The sequence below is a fragment of the Neophocaena asiaeorientalis genome, unplaced genomic scaffold, assembly GCF_003031525.2.
Source record: "Neophocaena asiaeorientalis asiaeorientalis breed wild unplaced genomic scaffold, Neophocaena_asiaeorientalis_V1.1 scaffold319, whole genome shotgun sequence".
Lineage (NCBI taxonomy): Eukaryota > Metazoa > Chordata > Mammalia > Artiodactyla > Phocoenidae > Neophocaena > Neophocaena asiaeorientalis.
The window spans coordinates 1,611,108-1,627,767 of record NW_020174103.1 but is presented as its reverse complement, the minus strand read 5'-3'; the positions used below and the strand labels follow the sequence as shown (position 1 = coordinate 1,627,767).

Here is a 16,660-nt window from a genome sequence, read left to right as displayed (position 1 = left end):
CCTCTCCCATTGCGGAGCACAGGCTCCGGATGCGCAGGCTCAGCAGACGGGCCCAGCCGCTCCGCGGCATGTGGGATCTTCCCGGACCTGGGCACGAACCCGTGTCCCCTGCATCGGCAGGCAGACTCTCAACCACTGCGCCACCAGGGAAGCCCTGTAACTTGTTTTGAAACACTCTTCCTACCCAACTATGTATAAAACATAATTTTCTATACTTTCTTTTAAATGGTTTATTTAGAATTTAAAATTTTTTATTTAAAATTTTTTCTTATTCTCATTTCTAATATTGTGTAATTTCCGCATGTACTGCCAGGGAGCATAAATCTGAAGATTTTATTGTACTGTGTTTCTGAGATGTATTGTCAGTTCCATCTCCTTTTTAAGCTGCCTTCATTTCCTTGGCAGAAGGTTTAAGGATTTCTGAAAATGTAAAGAGCTTTTCTATGAAGATTATCATTTAGATATGCAAATAACTCCTTTTTAAATGTGGTTTTTAACCATGCTTAGATCTAGCACAGAAGCAGTAGGTTGATCATGCTCTGATCAAGGAGGGATGATGATAGAAAATAATGTCAATTTCATTTAGATTCAGATCTTAACAAATAATAGTTATAAAAAATAAATGCTAAGAAAATCATCAGCATGGGGAATTTAAATTGATAAAACCAGTAATGAGAAAAGGACAGCCCTAGAGTTTTTGGTGCTGTCATTTCTTGTAGAAGAGAAAAAATTCTGTTTAAGCTAAGAAGAATTGAACCTTGAGAATGAGAGAAGAGAACCTCTCTCCATCAAAGTGTTAAAGTGTGTCTTTGCATCATGCAAAAGCCCGAGGTCTGCTGTGGCCAGAAGTAAAGACAGCAGATCTGGAACAGGCCTTCTTATTGGGAGAGCGGCTATAGGCTTGAAGTATTGATATATGGGACTTTGGAGTCGTGACTAAGCTAAAGAATTACTGGGAAATAACACTGGTATACTTTCATTCATGATGTTTTGCAACCTTTTATAAAATGATGGATAGATCAATGGCATAATTTTAGTGGAATTGTCCTGAAAAGAGTCTTGCTTTTAACAAAATAAGGTAGGGGTGGGTGTGGCTATGCCTCAGAGATGTTCAGTTTCTTCCTCTACGTCCGTGGTCCCACAGACCAATGGGTGAACCGGAAATGGACATCAGCTGTATCTCTGTGCTCATGGGAACATGATACTTCTGTGGGAATATTTGGGAAGCGTTTTCAACCAAAACAGGAGCAGGGACTCCCATCTCTTATCCATTGCACTTCCAACCTCCTGTCCCAGTGATGTTGGCCGAGACCACTGTGGGTGAAAGTCCTGTCAAGTGGGCAGGGCTGTTGTTACTGGGATGAGGCCAAGGGGCCCCAGGTGATGAGGGGTGAGGCTCACGGGGGGCCTGAGGGGTGATGATGGCAGCAGGTCTGACCCCCTCTCACCCAGCTCCCTGGTCACAGCTGGACATTGTCTTTCAGTTTTCAGGACCTAGTCTTCTCACTGATCCCAACTATTTCTTCCAGCCAGTTTTCCTTCTTCTGTAATGAAAGAAATCTTACAGCTTTCCCCCTGTTGTTTTCACTGTATTGTATTACAGAGCTATTTCCCAGCAATAGCGGGGAAATTGCCTAGATCCCCTTTTTCCTTTTCCTTCCATCTTTTTTTCCCACAAAACTCTACCACTTCATCTTTTCTTTTCCCTCCCTCCTTTCCCTTCCCCCCTTCCTCCTTCCATCCTTCTGTTCCTTCCTTCCTTTCTTCTTTTTCTCTCTTTTCTTAGATAGAGCCTTTTGCCAAGTGTTTCCCAGTCTTCTTCTAAAATTCACACCTGACCTTTATTAATAAATGCAGAAGTCTTGTCCTTATCCTAAATTCTGACCTCCTTGGGAACCATCCTGAGTACCTTCCTCCACTCTCTACAATCACTGATGTGCAGAGTGTGAATTACATCTTTTGTGTATCCCCACTACTGAAGATTTGGCCAAGCCTCAGGTTTTCCTTTTTGTTAACTTATTTTTTAAAAGTTAGTACTTTGTTTTCCGAGTATGAAATTATAATATTGAACATGCTTTTGCAAACTGCATCTTCTCCCCACCCCCTGTACTTAGTAGCTCTGTGATCCCAGGCAAATGTTTTTTGGTGCGGAGCACAGGCTCCGGACGCGCAGGCTCAGCAGCCATGGCTCACGGGCCCAGCCGCTCTGCGGCGTGTGGGATCCTCCCGGACCTGGGCATGAACCCGTGTCCCATGCATCGGCAGGTGGACTCTCAACCACTGCGCCACCAGGGAAGCCCCCAGGTAAATGTTTAAGCTTCAAGTGCCTCGGGTCCTTCTGTGAGTGGCGTGATCCTATTATGGTTGTGTGAGGATGCCATGCCGTCTGTGTTACATGCGTGTGGGTGAAAACAGTACCTGGCACATAGCAAGCGCTCCGTGAGTGTTTGCTATTATTATTACCCTCTTTCAGGGAGATAGGTAGGCTTAGGCTTTTTGGTAGTGGAGGTCAAGGCTCTGAAACAGACAATTGGAAAGGGAGAGAAAGTGAAGGATACTTTAAACTTTTGCAGAAGTTGATATAATTGTCATTTACAGTCTATTTAGAGTAGAGTTAGAAATCATACTTGAATGTTTCAAAGCACATTCAAAGCCACTGTTAATATGGCATTGTCTCTTCCCTCGGCATGATCAAATTGGCTGATTCCCTGTTGCCAAAAATAAGTAGTGATCATTTCCTGTTTGTTGTTTGTGGAGTTACTGTTTGTACAGTTTCTGTTCGGGCAGGTCTGTTTGTGTAAAGTCTCAGGCAAACAGTTGTGCTGGGGGCACTTGGTCTGGTGCTTCTTTAGAGCAAGGATTCTCATTTCCTGACATTTTTCTTCATGCTCGAAAGTGAAGTCCTTATAAGCTGGAGACTCCTTGTTTTTCCTGCAGTATTAGATTGGGGGCTCTGTTATTTGATGACATAGAAAAGTTCTGTTATTTGATGACATAGAAGAGAAGTGGGTTTTAGAATAATATTTCAGATCCCACTTAGGCTGTGAAATTTCAGGCTAGTTTCTTCATCTCCCCAAACCTTGTTTGTTACATCTTTAAAATGAAGATGTACCATCCAGGTCAAAGAATCGTTGTGAGATTCATGTGGAAATGTGTGAAGGTGCAGAAAGAAATACCTGATAGTGGTGTTTCCCCTGAAGGAGGTGTGTCTAGCCTATAAAGTTGGGCTTCCTAAACCACCTTCATAGCACACATATCAGGGATGAGTGAAACTAGTTGAGCTGGTTGTTGTTTTGTTTTTTTTATCCCAGGGGAATCCTGCCTGGGGTGTTAGAGGAGGGAATGTGATGAGCTGGTGCAGCAGTGAAATCTAACATCCGATTGGTTTGCCTCGTTGCAAAAGAGTTAGGCAATCAAAACTCTCTTTGTAAAGGATTTCATTTGAACAGCTTTAAGCGTCAAAGGAGAAAGAGATGATTTAGTTTCTTTTTAGTAAGTGTTGTCTGCGTCCCCTGCAAAGTAGTGGCGGAGGCTGGCTGGCTTTGCTCATGTTTGTTTAAAAGGGGGAGTGGACTGGTTGTCAGCTTGTGAGTGGGAGTGTCTAGTCAGTGTTTTTCTTTCTACCCAGAAACTTACCAGGACTCTGACACATGAGCTTTGGTATGGAAAGTTTAGGGAGCTGCTGGACCGATTTCCCGCGCAAGGATGGGGCAGGTCCTGAAAGATGATGGCGACTGGAACGCGAGGCTGGTGGGGCTGATGTGCTGCATGGGTCAGTAGCCTACCCGTTATCTCACTTTCGTACCGCAGGATTGGAGAGGGAAGTTGCAGGACCTGAGTGGGTTCGCACAGCGGGGCTTTAACAGACTGTGGGGCACCTTCTGGAAATCTGGACAGGTTCCCGTGACAACTCCTGAGGCTCCCTGGACAGAACTTCCCCCTCTTGTTGGGCATAGGATATGCATTGAAATAATAATAGTTATTTTGTGTGTGATATGAAGTGGGTTTAGCTTTGATTGGATTTTACTGAAGACCAGTCAGTGTAAGTTGTAATAATTGGTGCTCTTTTTGTACTTTTTTATTTGTTTTTTTTTCAAATTCTGTTATTGTTTGTATTCTGTGTCCTTATAGAATGTTCAGCCATGTTGTACTTTACTAGTTGATCTTACATGTATATTTTCACTTAAAACGTACTCTCTAAATGAAATAATTTTCCAAGAGAGGGATGTTATAAAGCTTCATTCAGAAAAATAGATGGATAATCTGTAAAACCAGTAGGATTAGTTAAAAACTCAGAAGTGATTTTTCCTTTTTGTTGTCTTAGCAGCGTCGCCCTAAATATAAATCTCAGTGTTAGGCAACTCTCACTGAAGTGAAATAAAGAACCATTACGAGACTTGGAAAATTAGATGGTGTCATCAGGAATACTCCCTTTTGAAATAATGTGTATGGAAAGCGGTAAATCACAGTCTCCCCAGGCTTAAAGTATTCCTGGATTGTAAGTTGCTTTCCTGAAGAAAGTTGAGCGCCTAATGTCCACATTAACTCTTTCCTCATTCTTGTAGCATCGTGGGAACCTTCACATGTTAAAGAACCTCCCTTGGCGTACTTGAAGGGGAATCATCTAGGTTTATTGAAGTTTAAAAGAAAAGACTAGGTTGTTACTGTTAGAAGACAGTATCAGAATCTATGAATCACGTGTTATTTAGTTCACTTTAGTCTTTGTACCTTAGCCAGTACTTTAGCTGTGGATCATAATCCCGAGGTATTACCTCAGTATTAACCTGCTAAACGTTTAGCTCCCACCTTACATTTTCAGCAGTGCATTTGAAAAGCTGCTAGCAACAACCACAACAAAACCTCAGTGATCAAAAAAGCCATCTTATGGTTGTATAATTTAAGTGAGTTTCTCATTATTTGATCCTTCAATTGAATCAGCTTTCTTGATCTACCACGTGGCTAAAAAATTAACCATTAAGAGATTAGTTTTTAAGAACGTGTGTTCTATTCTTCATGTTCCTTAAAATATAGGACCGTTTTTTATTAATTTAGAAAGAAGTAAATATATATATATGTACATATATATATATTTTTAAAGGACAAATCAGAATTTAATAATCATCAAATATTAGATAATTAGATTGCTTCTAATTTTTCCATCATAAATTATACAATTAACATATCAATGCATATGGCTTTTCACAACCCAAAGAGATATATTTTATTTTTGTACATTTATTTTTTAATTGAAGTATAGTTGATTTACACTGTGTTAATTTCTGCTGTACAGCAGAGTGATTCAGTTATACATATATATACATTCTTTTTTTAAAATAAATATATTTTATTAACCATTATGTACCAAGAGGAGTTTGTATAATACACATCATATGTTAAATTTAATGGGACAGAGTAAATTTGTTAGAGTTCATATTATTATGCGCTGATTCAATAAATTAATAAAATTTTGGTAGATAGTTATAGGAATGCTTTTCATCTCATATTTCATAACTTGATATGGAAGCTATTCTTGAACAAGAATTTTTAATAGTACATTTTGTTTTTTACTTGACGATTTAACATTAGGGTCCTAGGTTATTAATTGGATGGTATTAATGTGAATATTGCCTAGGAAGTACTCTTTTTTTTTTCCCTCACTCTGTTTTCTTTGCTGGAGGTTAGAAAAGCACTGCCGAAATGTGATAGGAGCCCTAGACTTTGTTGAGGAGGTTCTCTTGTTTGCACTCGCTTGTCCGTCCAAAGTCCACAGCCGTCAGGAGGGCCTGGCTCCCCAGCACTGTCTGTGATTGGGGTGTGCTCAGTACTTCCTTTTGAAAGGAAAGGTGGCAGGATCTTGGGGTAGTGGAAGCAATTCTGGGGGGAATCACGACACTTGAGTTCTAACTAAGCCTCTTTCAATCTGAAATTATGAGATCAGGGTTTCTTTTTTTAAATTTATTTTTATCAAATTATAGTTGATTTACAGTGTTGGGTAATCACAACACAGTTTTTTATATGTAAAACTGAATCACTGTGCTGCACACCTGAAAGAAACTGAATCACTGTGCTGTACACCTTAAACCAACACTACATTGTAAATGTATTGGGTTGGCCAAAAGTTTGTTCGGGTTTTTCCATAACATCCTATGGAAAACCTGAACGAACTTGTTGGCCAACCCAATATTATATCTATTCTTTTTCAGATCCTTTCCTACGTAGGTTATTACAGAATATTGAGTAGAGATACAGTAGGTCCTTGTTGTTTATCTATTTTATATATAGTAGTGTGTATATGTTACTCCCAAATTCCTAGTTTATCTCGACCCCCCAACCTTTCCTCTTTGGTAACCGTAAGTTTGTTTTCTATGTCTGTGAGTTTATGTCTGTTATGTAAATAAGTTCATTTGTATCATGTTTTTAGATTCCACATATAAGCTGTATATATTTGTCCTTCTCTGTCTGACTTACTGTACTTAATATGATAATCTCTAGGTCCATCCGTGTGGCTGCAAATGGCATTATTTCATTCTTTTTTATGGCTGAGTAATATTCATTGTATATGTGTATCACATCTTCTTTATCCATTCATCTGTCAATAGACATTTAGGTTGCTTCCATTGTTGGCTACTGTAAACAGTGGTGCTATGAACATAGGGGTGCATGTATCTTTTTCAGTTATGGTATTCTCTGGATATATGTCCGGGAGTGGGATTGCTCGATCATCTGGTAGCTCTATTTTTAGTTTTTTAAGGAACCTCCATACTGTTCTGCATAGTGGCTGCACCAGTTTAAATTCCCTAATTATTAGGGAAATGCAAATCAAAACTACAGTGAGGTATCATCTCACACCAGTCAGAACGGCATCATCAAAAAGTCTACAAATAATAAATGCTGGAGAGGGTGTGGAGGGTTTCTTTTTGATGGAGAAGTCTGCACCAGGGCTGGCTTCTGTCTTGCTAATTAATCTCCTTGCCCTCCTTCCAGCCCCACTTGCCTGCCCTGGACATGGGCGGCCTTTCTCTCCTTTGTACTGCTTGCGTGGTGAGTGCCACATCCTTTGCTCAGCTGGCGTGCTTGTCACACTGCCTTCCTGTCAGGTACCCTCTCTAGGTGACAGCTCCAGAGAACAAGGGCCAGTGCTCTATCTGTCCAGTCTAGGGGGCCCAGCACTACACAGCACTGGGCTCATCCAAGGATCTGATGGATGCTGGGATGAGTGAGGGAGGGAAGCTGGGACTAGTAGATTGCTTCTCTTTCTTTGTTCTTGCCTTACGTACTAATTATTTAGGTTCATTCTGACCTCTTTAGGAATAGCAAGTCTGAAAGACATTTATGACATCATTATTACTTTAAGAGATACAGTAATATATACCACTGTGTCTAAGTATATAAGGAATTATACCTTGTTATCCTGAGTAGGATTGTCCTTTGGGAAACATAATTAATTCACATCATGGGCATTTGTTTGTTGAGTGCATAGAAGCATCATGGCATCTACTGTGGGTAGACAAAGATGACTGAGGTCGAGATCATGCCCCAGAGGGGCCAACAGGGGAATTCATAAATACTTTGTGGATGATAATGTTGGTTAACAATTATTGATGAAATTGGTCTTGGCGGAGTAGTTATATGCAAAGTGCCTGGGGATTCTATGTTGGGGATCAGGCAAGTTTAATAATTTCAGCGTAAATTCTGAGCATTTATATTCAGATTTAGCAAACTTCTATCTTCTTGATCAGCTTTTCCAATTTTTAATACCCAAAGTGAAGTCCAGAATGAGACTAGAGGTTTGGGCACTGAAAAGGAATGTGTTATTGGCGGTACAAAATGCAAGGCCCTATTTAGGTGCCTTTTGGGTTCTCCCTGATGGTGATGGGAAGTGGGAAGGGTTTCAAGGGGATACTTTGGAGAAGAAATGCTTGTGAAATACAAGGGAAATTACAGGGTCCCTCCCCTGCACTTTCATGTTGGCATTAAAGTGTAAGAGAGCTCTAAATAATATGCCATCACTGGGTAGCTTTGCAAAGATTCGAATCTGAACAAACCTTTGGATTGCTTTACTAAAATTTATTTATCCATTTTTTAAAATCATTGAACATTTATGTTTTTTCCTAAACTTTTATTTTGAAATAATAACACTGATTTATATTCTCATAGATACATTTTGTGCACAACCATGATGATAGTTTTAAGATAAATTTTAGAAGTGGACTTACTGGGAAAGGGTATTAAATATAATAATACCCTTTATTATTATAAAGGGTATAAAATATAATTAAATATATTTTTAAGGCTTTTGATATTTATTGGCAAATTGTCGTAGAGCAGCACTGTCCAGTAGAAATTTTTGTGACAGTGGGAATGTTCTGTATCCGTACCCTGTCCAGCGTTAGTTAGTGCACACTTGAATTGTGACTGGTGTTACCAAGGAACTGAATTGTTAATTTAATTTTATTTTGATTAATTTTGGTTTGAAGTTAAATAGCCACATCTGTGACTAAGGGCTGCAGTATTGACAGTGCAGGTCTAGGAGATCTCAAACAAATTACATTTCCACTAGCCATATATATATATATATGTATATATATGCATATGCATATCCACAGATATATATAAATATATCTGTTCCCTGTGCCCTCGTCAACATGAATTTTTTTTTCATAAAATCTTGACAACTTGATAGGTGGAAAAGCTTATTTTTATTCTATATTATTATTTGTTAGTGAGGTTGAGTACCTGTGGGCATTTACTTTTTTTCATTTTTAAAATTAATTTCATTTCATAAAGTTTTAATCATTTTCATTGTCTGCTTTTGCCCAGTTATACATTATGTTCATCTTATTCTTTTTTATTTTTATTTTGTATTAATATTAGTAATCTGTGTCTCAGTTTACAGATATTTTTCCCAGTTGACATATTTAAGTATTTTTGTTTATGTTTAAACTAGTGTAAAGCACGTAAATACTTTTCATGAATAGGACAAGCATTTTCTTTTTTTCTTCTTTTTTAAAAATTTTATTGGAGTATAGTTGATTTAAAATATTGTGTTAGTTTCAGGTATACAGCAAAGTGATTCAGTTATACATATACATATATTCATTTTTTCTCAGATTCTTTTCCCACATAGGCTATTACAGAAAATTGAGAAGAGTTCCCTCTGCTATGCAGTAGGTCCTTGCTGGTTATCTGTCTTATATATAGTAGTGTGTGTGTGTTAATCCCAAGCTCCTGATTTATCACCCCCCCCCACCCATGTTTCCCCTTTGGTAACCATAAGTTTGTTTTCAAGATCTGTAAGTCTGTTTCTGTTTTGTAAATAAGATCATTTGTATATTAAAAAAATTAGATTCCACCTAAGAGTGATATCATATGGTATTTGTCTTTCTCTGTCTGACTTACTTCACTTAGTATGATAATCTCTAGGTCCATCCATGTTGCTGCAAATGGCATCATTTCATTCTTTTTTATGGCCGAGTAGTACTGCATTGTATATATATGTACCATGTTTTCTTTATGCATTCTTCTGTTGATGGACATTTAGGTTGTTTCCATGTCTTGACTATTGTAAATAGTGCTGCTATGAACATTGGGGTGCATGTGTCTTTTCGAATTATGCTTTTCTTCGGGCATATGCCCGGGAGTGGGATTGCTGGATCATAGCATTTTCAAAGAAACTTTCGTTCCATTTAAAGTAGTTTATGGGGCTCAGGGATGAAGAATGAGAAGAGAAAGAGATGAAGAGAGGGAGGCCTATCTGCCCCTAGGGAAAGGATGGAGATATGGACCAGGGGTGGGAAAAGAAAGAGGACCACGGGGAGAAAGAAGAGCCGGCCCCAGATGTAGAGAGGAGGGAGGAGGACACAGGAGAGTGGGGTTTGCTGCCTGGGAGCAGGACGGGGAGGGATTATGGCTTCCAGCATCCTTTCTAGATGTTGGAGATTAGGATTGTCTTTGAAATAATAACTTGATGAACCGGAACGTTCCAGTGCTCTTCCTCCTACATCATAAGACCTCCCCTCACCCTTCTCTGCACCATGTCTAGTAACCAGGACAGTATCACTATGGCAAGGATCTAGTGGGGCGTTTTGTTGTTACCAGATCGTTCAACACAGGGAATCTAGGAGAAAAGCAGCATGGTTCGTGATTAAACCAGTGTCCACTTCCAGCCAGAGGACCTGAATTCAGTCCTGCCTTTTATCACAGCTTTAAGTCTTTTTCTGAATAATCGTCGACAAGTCCTTTGACCTCTCGACATCCTGGTTTCCTCTTATGTGAGATGGGAGTGACACTGCCTCCCTTCCCTCTTGTGGCCGTGAAGACCAGCTGGGATGTAATCTGTGGTCAGGTGCTTTGGGAAGTTCATGCAGGGGCTCAGTGGAGGCTGGTGGTGGCGGTGGAGGTGAGAGAACTTCCTGGTGGTGGCGGCGGTGGGGATGATGCAGCAGAGCATGTGGAAGGCAGTGCTGGCAAACGCCACACTGGGAAGAGGCCAATCTTTCTCACAGGTAGTGTCAAGGTGCCAAAACTTACCAAGAAAATTCAAGTGCACCAAACCGTACTTTTTGAACACCTTACTCTTCTTTATTTGCATAGTGATAATGAAAGTCTCCTATTCATAGATTTTTACCAACCTTCTTTTATATCTTTTTTCCCCCTTCCAGATGAACGGGACAAAGTTCAGAAGAAAACATTCACAAAATGGATAAATCAGCATCTCATGAAGGTCAGTGTATATTTCTTTTGCATGTTGGAATTGTTTTGCAGGTTTTAATTTATTGTGCAGTACTTGGTTGTATGGCTGTGAAGCACAGCTTTTCCGTATCAAGTGGGAAGTTTCAGTTCTAGAGCATTTCACATGCATTTCAGGCATCTGTTATTATTTGGTATATGGCCTGTGGGTCATGATGGGGGTGGTAGATGAGTGCCCAGTGATTGCAGTGTCTTCTGTGACATGAGTAAAACCTCTTATTATTGGACTCTAAAAAATCTCAGCAGGTTAAGAAATATGTAAATATTTACGTGTTAGGGCATCGAAAAACTGCAGTTCTCAGTAATGTTTTTTCCTCTCAAGATTCCAAGCAAGTTCTGGCATCAGATTTTATGCAGATGGCAGAGAGTTAGGTGAGACTAAGGATGTTTTATTTAAAAAAAAAAGAAAGAAAAAAAAAAAAGGGACTACCCTGGTGATCCAGTGGTTGAGACTTTGCCTTCCATTGCAGGGGGCGGCGGGTTCAATTCCTGGTCAGGGAGCTAAGATCCCACATGGCTTGCGGCCAAAACACCAAAACATAAAACAGAAGCAATATTGTAACAAATTCAATAAAAGACTTTAAAAATGGTCCACATCAAAAAAAAATCTTTTAAAAAAAGATAAAAAGGACGGATTACAGACAGAAGTCTAGACAAATCAGTTTATCTCTTGTATTTAGTATGACCCAGAGATTGGTGCTTATGTGTATGTTTCTCTGTGAAGCAGTTAATAGTTGTGGTTCTTAAATTAATATTTATTTGTGTGCCATGGGTCACTTTGAGAATCTGATGTAAGCTCTTCCAAAAAATACACATGTGCACAACGTTTGCATACAATTTCATGGAGTTATTGGGTCCCAATTCCAGTAGAATTATTGGATCGGTGGGACCCAATATAACTCCATAAATCTCAGCTAAAGAGCCCATGGGATTTCACAATTAACTCTTAGTCACTTTCTTCCCCTTTTATGGACAGTCCTGAAGTCGGAGAGAAGGTAATATTTTAAATCTGTTGTTTGGGACTTGGAAAGAGTTTTCTCGCATAGAAACCTTATGTTAATGTGGTTATATCCCTAAGCTATCCTACAGATCCTGTTCAAACCATCATGTACCCTAGGGGGATGGTGCCAGTACTGTAATAGCATTTAATAACCTTCTCTAAAAGTGATTCTTATTTCAGGGAGCATATCAGATTACCTGAGAGAAGTTTTAGTCCCCTCTCTCTCATCACCCATGGACAGAATCCTTTTCCCAAATCTGTTACGTCCTTCTGGGGGGCCATGTCATTCACCCCCTAACCGAGACTCACTTCCGTAAGGATTTCTGTTACTACTGGGATTTCTGTTACTAATTCTCTGATGTGTTGGCTGGAGATAAAAGGTGGAGACCCTCTGCTTTATGATGCTCTCGTGAGGCAGTGTCTTGTGAATTCTGAGGAAGGTATCACACCAGCAGTTTACCTGCCCTCCGCCAATCTTTTGTGTCCCACGCACTCCGTGTAAGCAGGACTCTGCTACAGGCTAGGGCAGAGGTGGGCTGATGTGAGGGTTGCATTGTGGAACGTTGGAGCTGAAGGCTCTGACAGGACTTCCCCATCTCTGAGCTGAGTCCAGGGGGAGCGAGGTTTTGGATGAAGAGATGCCCCTTTGATGGTTCCTGGCCTGGCAGTCTTTGTGGCTGTGGCCATCTGGGGGTGGCACGTCGGGGACACAGAGGGCTTCCCCGTGTCTTTGGGAGTGTAAGTCACAGTGTTGGCAGTGGAGGGTAGAAACCCATGAGAATGAGGATGACTCCTGTGGGAACGCAGCACTGGTATAAGACGGATGTTCCTTGGGGACCTACTGGGTACTGGGCGTGTTGGGTCGGGCCACTCACCTTACGAGCAGCGTGTAAATTGGATGAATGCGTGTAAGGAAGCTGCCTTTGCTCAAAATTCAAAACACTAGTTGAGCCTTTTGAGGACAAGTCTGCATTATCCACTCCTAGGGCACATCATGGGGCCTGGCAAGAGTGTTCTCACCATGTGTAACGCCCATGGCAAGTTTTAAATCACTTAATCCTCCAACAACCCTCCAAGGTGGTTTAATTTAGTGGTTAGGCCCACAAAGCCAGCACAGTCAGACAGCAAGTGTTCAAATCCTGATTTACTTGGAGTATGTGACCTCTTTTTTTGATAAAATGACACATCTAGAAGATTTTAGGCTTACTTCTGCTGCAACCCAGTAAGAAATAGGAAAATAAGTATTTTATGTACAACAGCCATTAGATAGATGCCAGTCTAACTAATTAGGGTTATAATCAAATTAGCTTATTTGTTTCTTGAAGTAGGGCAGAATTTAAAATTCACTCTTACTGAAAAATTGTGCACTGAAATTTCTGACCCAAAACTCACATATGTGAGAACATAGGTTTTTTTTGTTTGTTTGTTTGTTTTAACATTTATTCTTTTATGTCTGGAAGCTAGAGCATTACCCTCAAGTGAAGAAAACTCATCAGATATCCCTAAACGTTTTGGGGCACCAGGCTCTTCAGGTTTGTGTTGTGAGTTGACCAGAGAAAGGCCAGATTTTGTGTCATCTTTTCCACGTTTCACCTACATGATGATAAGAGGAATGTTGGATACTGTCGCTGTTGGGGGCCATTTGGTTGTAACCCAATTAGTAGGAAATGCAAAGTAAGTAAATGGATTTTAGATTAGAAATCTCTATATTAGAAAGAAATATTTCTTCTGTGTTGATCTTCTTATATTCTTCCCTTGAAATGTTGAACATATTCAGGGAGAAACAGGGACAGGAGAGAAGCAGATCTCTTACCTTTCTTGCCTTACCTTATTCCCTTGCAACGAATGAAAGTATGTTATTTGAAGAGTTTTTCATAAAATTAGATTATGTTATATAAATGTTAAGGGAAAGGGTGACCATGAAGAACGAGTCAGCAAAATGAAGGAAAAATTGATGGCTAAAGAGAGAAAAAAAGTGGGAATAAAATCATTTAGATAATATTCGAGTAGTTTTATGTGTGTACTCACTCTGTTTTGTCATTTTAACTGTAGACCTTCCCCTTAAACAATGGGGAAGGGAGGGGAAAGGGGGTTAGAAGAGAAAAGAGAGAAGAAGGGGTGGAGGAGGTTAAAGGGGGAAAAGAGGGGAAGGATGCCTACCTTGTGCCCTGTGCTGCCCCCCATAGCCCGGGAGTTGTATGCTGGGACCAAGTTCTGGAGACTCTGCCCTGGGCTTATTAGCTGCCTGGACTGCTGACGCAGGCCAGAGTGTGCTCCCCATCTTTTGAAATAATTCTTAAAAATTTTGACCTTTCTAAGTGATTATTTTATGTGTTTATTGTGGTTTAATATTATGTAATTATTTTCGCCAAGTTGTGGCTCCAAGGAGATCTGTTGTTAGTAGTTCTGCTCCTTTGAGCAGTGAGGTAGTTGAGAGCTTAGTTCCACAACAGACCTTCTTCACTGGATTTTCCTTTTCATTTGATAAATAGTATATTTTGTCTTTGAAAGAAGACTCTCCTACAAGGTTGTCAGTCTGGGAGATGTAAGGCAAAGATGGAAGGTAGACAGCTCTGCACTTTATTATTGGTGTGACCGTAACCTTTTTCTCCCTTATCTGTAAATAGTGGATTAGTGTGAGGATTTGATGAGATTGTCCATCTAAGCATAAAGTATGGTGCTTGGCAGATTGTCAGCACTCAGTCAGTGAGAGCTGGTGGAAGAGTGGGCTGATATGGATGGCTGCAAACCAAATAGTAAAGCAGGGGTGGGGTACCTCTCATGCCCTGCTACCTGCCTTATCCAAATCTCTTCTTTACCTCAAGTACTTTCCCTCTTAGTACATCTGTTTTAGAAAAAGCTAGGGTTTGGGGGTCAGAATCTGTGGGGGAGATAGATTGGCTGTTTTGCCTTGGAGTCCTGCTGGGTCACTTGAGCCGCACCCTCTCTACACACCCCTCCCTTGTGGTCTGTGGGTTGATCTTGGGGGCCCAAAGGCCTGTTTTCCTCTTCTCCCACATACTCCCCTCGCAGAAAAGGTGTCTGTGAAGACTCGGCACACTCCTGGTCCTCGGTTGTACCTTCACTTGGACTTGCGCTTGGAGGATAGCTTTCGAATTGTCCAGTTTGCTTCCCTGATTTAAGGGAGGGGGCACCCGCCACAGCCCCTCCTGGTCTAGCTGCATCAGAAGCCACATAGCGAGAGCAGGACTTGGCTGGGGGCCCAGGTCAGCCCTGGGCTCCTTGGTGCACTGGGACGTTTTGCAGATGCCAGCGGGTTCCCCTTGGCTGTTAGACTGTTTACTTTTCTCCACTTTATACTTTCAGGTATTTGCTAGTTAATCCCCGTGATTTAGGAAGTTAGGATTTATGCAGCAGTAAACTAGCGTATACCCAGTGCCCAAGGGTTGCTTCTAGCAAGGTCAATTTTTAAAAGTTTATGTGACTGAGAAAAGTAAACATCGTGGAGCTTTTAGATGATTGCTTAAGTTACTATTATATCCATATGTGTAAACACTGTTTCCTTAAAATACTTGGTTAGGATTTTTTAATATAGCTTTTTCTCCAGAAAAAAATTAATATAGACTTATATTTATCAGAACTAAAATTACATTTGTTTAAACAGTTTGCTTAATTAAAACTCATGTTTGTTGGTGAGCAGACGTCTTTGGCTTTTTTCCAGATGTATCTAAATTTTAGTGCTCTGGTATTTCAGTTGTATGACTAAGCCTGTCCCTATTTAAACTGATTGTTCTGGCAAGAATGTTTTCCTTTCGATTCATCATTCTGCAAAATATATTTAAGGATGAAGCCCAGTTAACACATTCACATCTGCTGCCTCTACAAGATTCTTCCCATGCTGAATATATTGGATTGTTTACCTTGCAAGTTATGATCTCTAGGTAAACTATGGTTGTCAGAAACAATTATGTATTATTCTTTAGCATAATTTAAATTATAGTACTAAAACATGAGTTGGTTGTTATTGAAAATACCTGTGACTTCAGTTAGCTAAATTTTACCCAGAGAGTTGTTCTAAAGTATAAAATTGTTGGCCTTCTTCTATTATTTACAGTATTTATTTATGCCCATTCTACCTATGGCACTTTATAAACTAGAGGGTCTTAGGTCACTATTTAATTTTTGTTATTCCTGATCACATGCAGTTCTGTCTTGCTGTCTAGAAACTGATGAGTATATATAACAGATGGCACCCAGATCTAAGTACCAATGATGTAGCTTTTGCCTTGCTCTGAGGAAACAAGAAGAAAGGAAGCTCTTTATTTTCTGAAGCACTTTAAAGATCAGAAGATTCCTTTTTAACTCATTGTTTGCCTGGGCCCAGAATTAGAACTTGAGCTGTGAATGAGAGGCTGCATTGAAGAGGAATAAAAATTTAAGGGGATGAAAAATTTTTGCAAGATTGCGGTCTGGAGAATTCATATAATGTGCTTTACTTGTGTTGGATCCATCTAAACAACCGTTCATGGTGGAAATATATTCTTCAGCACTGGTTAGCTGTACTGTAAATGTATTAATTAACATTGTGTAATTGGATGTTTGGTCTGAGTTTTACTTTATTGATACATAAATGCATTTGGAGAGGAAGAGGCCCTGGATTCCGTATTGAACCACACCCTCTTAGTAACCTGCTTGGTTACCACCTGTGAGATACCCAACTGATGATTACACTTTTATCTCTGTTCCATCTTGTCTTTGGAAAGCTTGATTTGCTTACAGCATAGACATCCTTTGCACACATTGTAAAGGCAATGACTTCATGGCCCTGCTGAATCAATCACACTGTTCTTTGTTTTGTGATTTGGTGGCTGGGAGGAAATGTAAATCCCTAAGCTGAGAACACAGTGATAACTTTTAGGGAATAGGAAGAAATCTCTATTTGCTCTGTGT

The 16,660-nt window shown here is 40.1% G+C and overlaps 1 protein-coding gene across 1 annotated transcript in view; it reads left to right on the top strand.

Annotated features, from left to right (window-relative positions):
- DST (dystonin) overlaps positions 1 to 16,660 on the top strand; it is a 485,281-nt gene that overhangs the window by 197,824 nt on the left and 270,797 nt on the right. Inside the window, exon 5 of the mRNA XM_024754681.1 lies at positions 10,662 to 10,723. Within this exon, the coding sequence (XP_024610449.1) occupies positions 10,662 to 10,723 (62 nt within the window). The remainder of the gene's footprint in view (positions 1 to 10,661; positions 10,724 to 16,660) is intronic.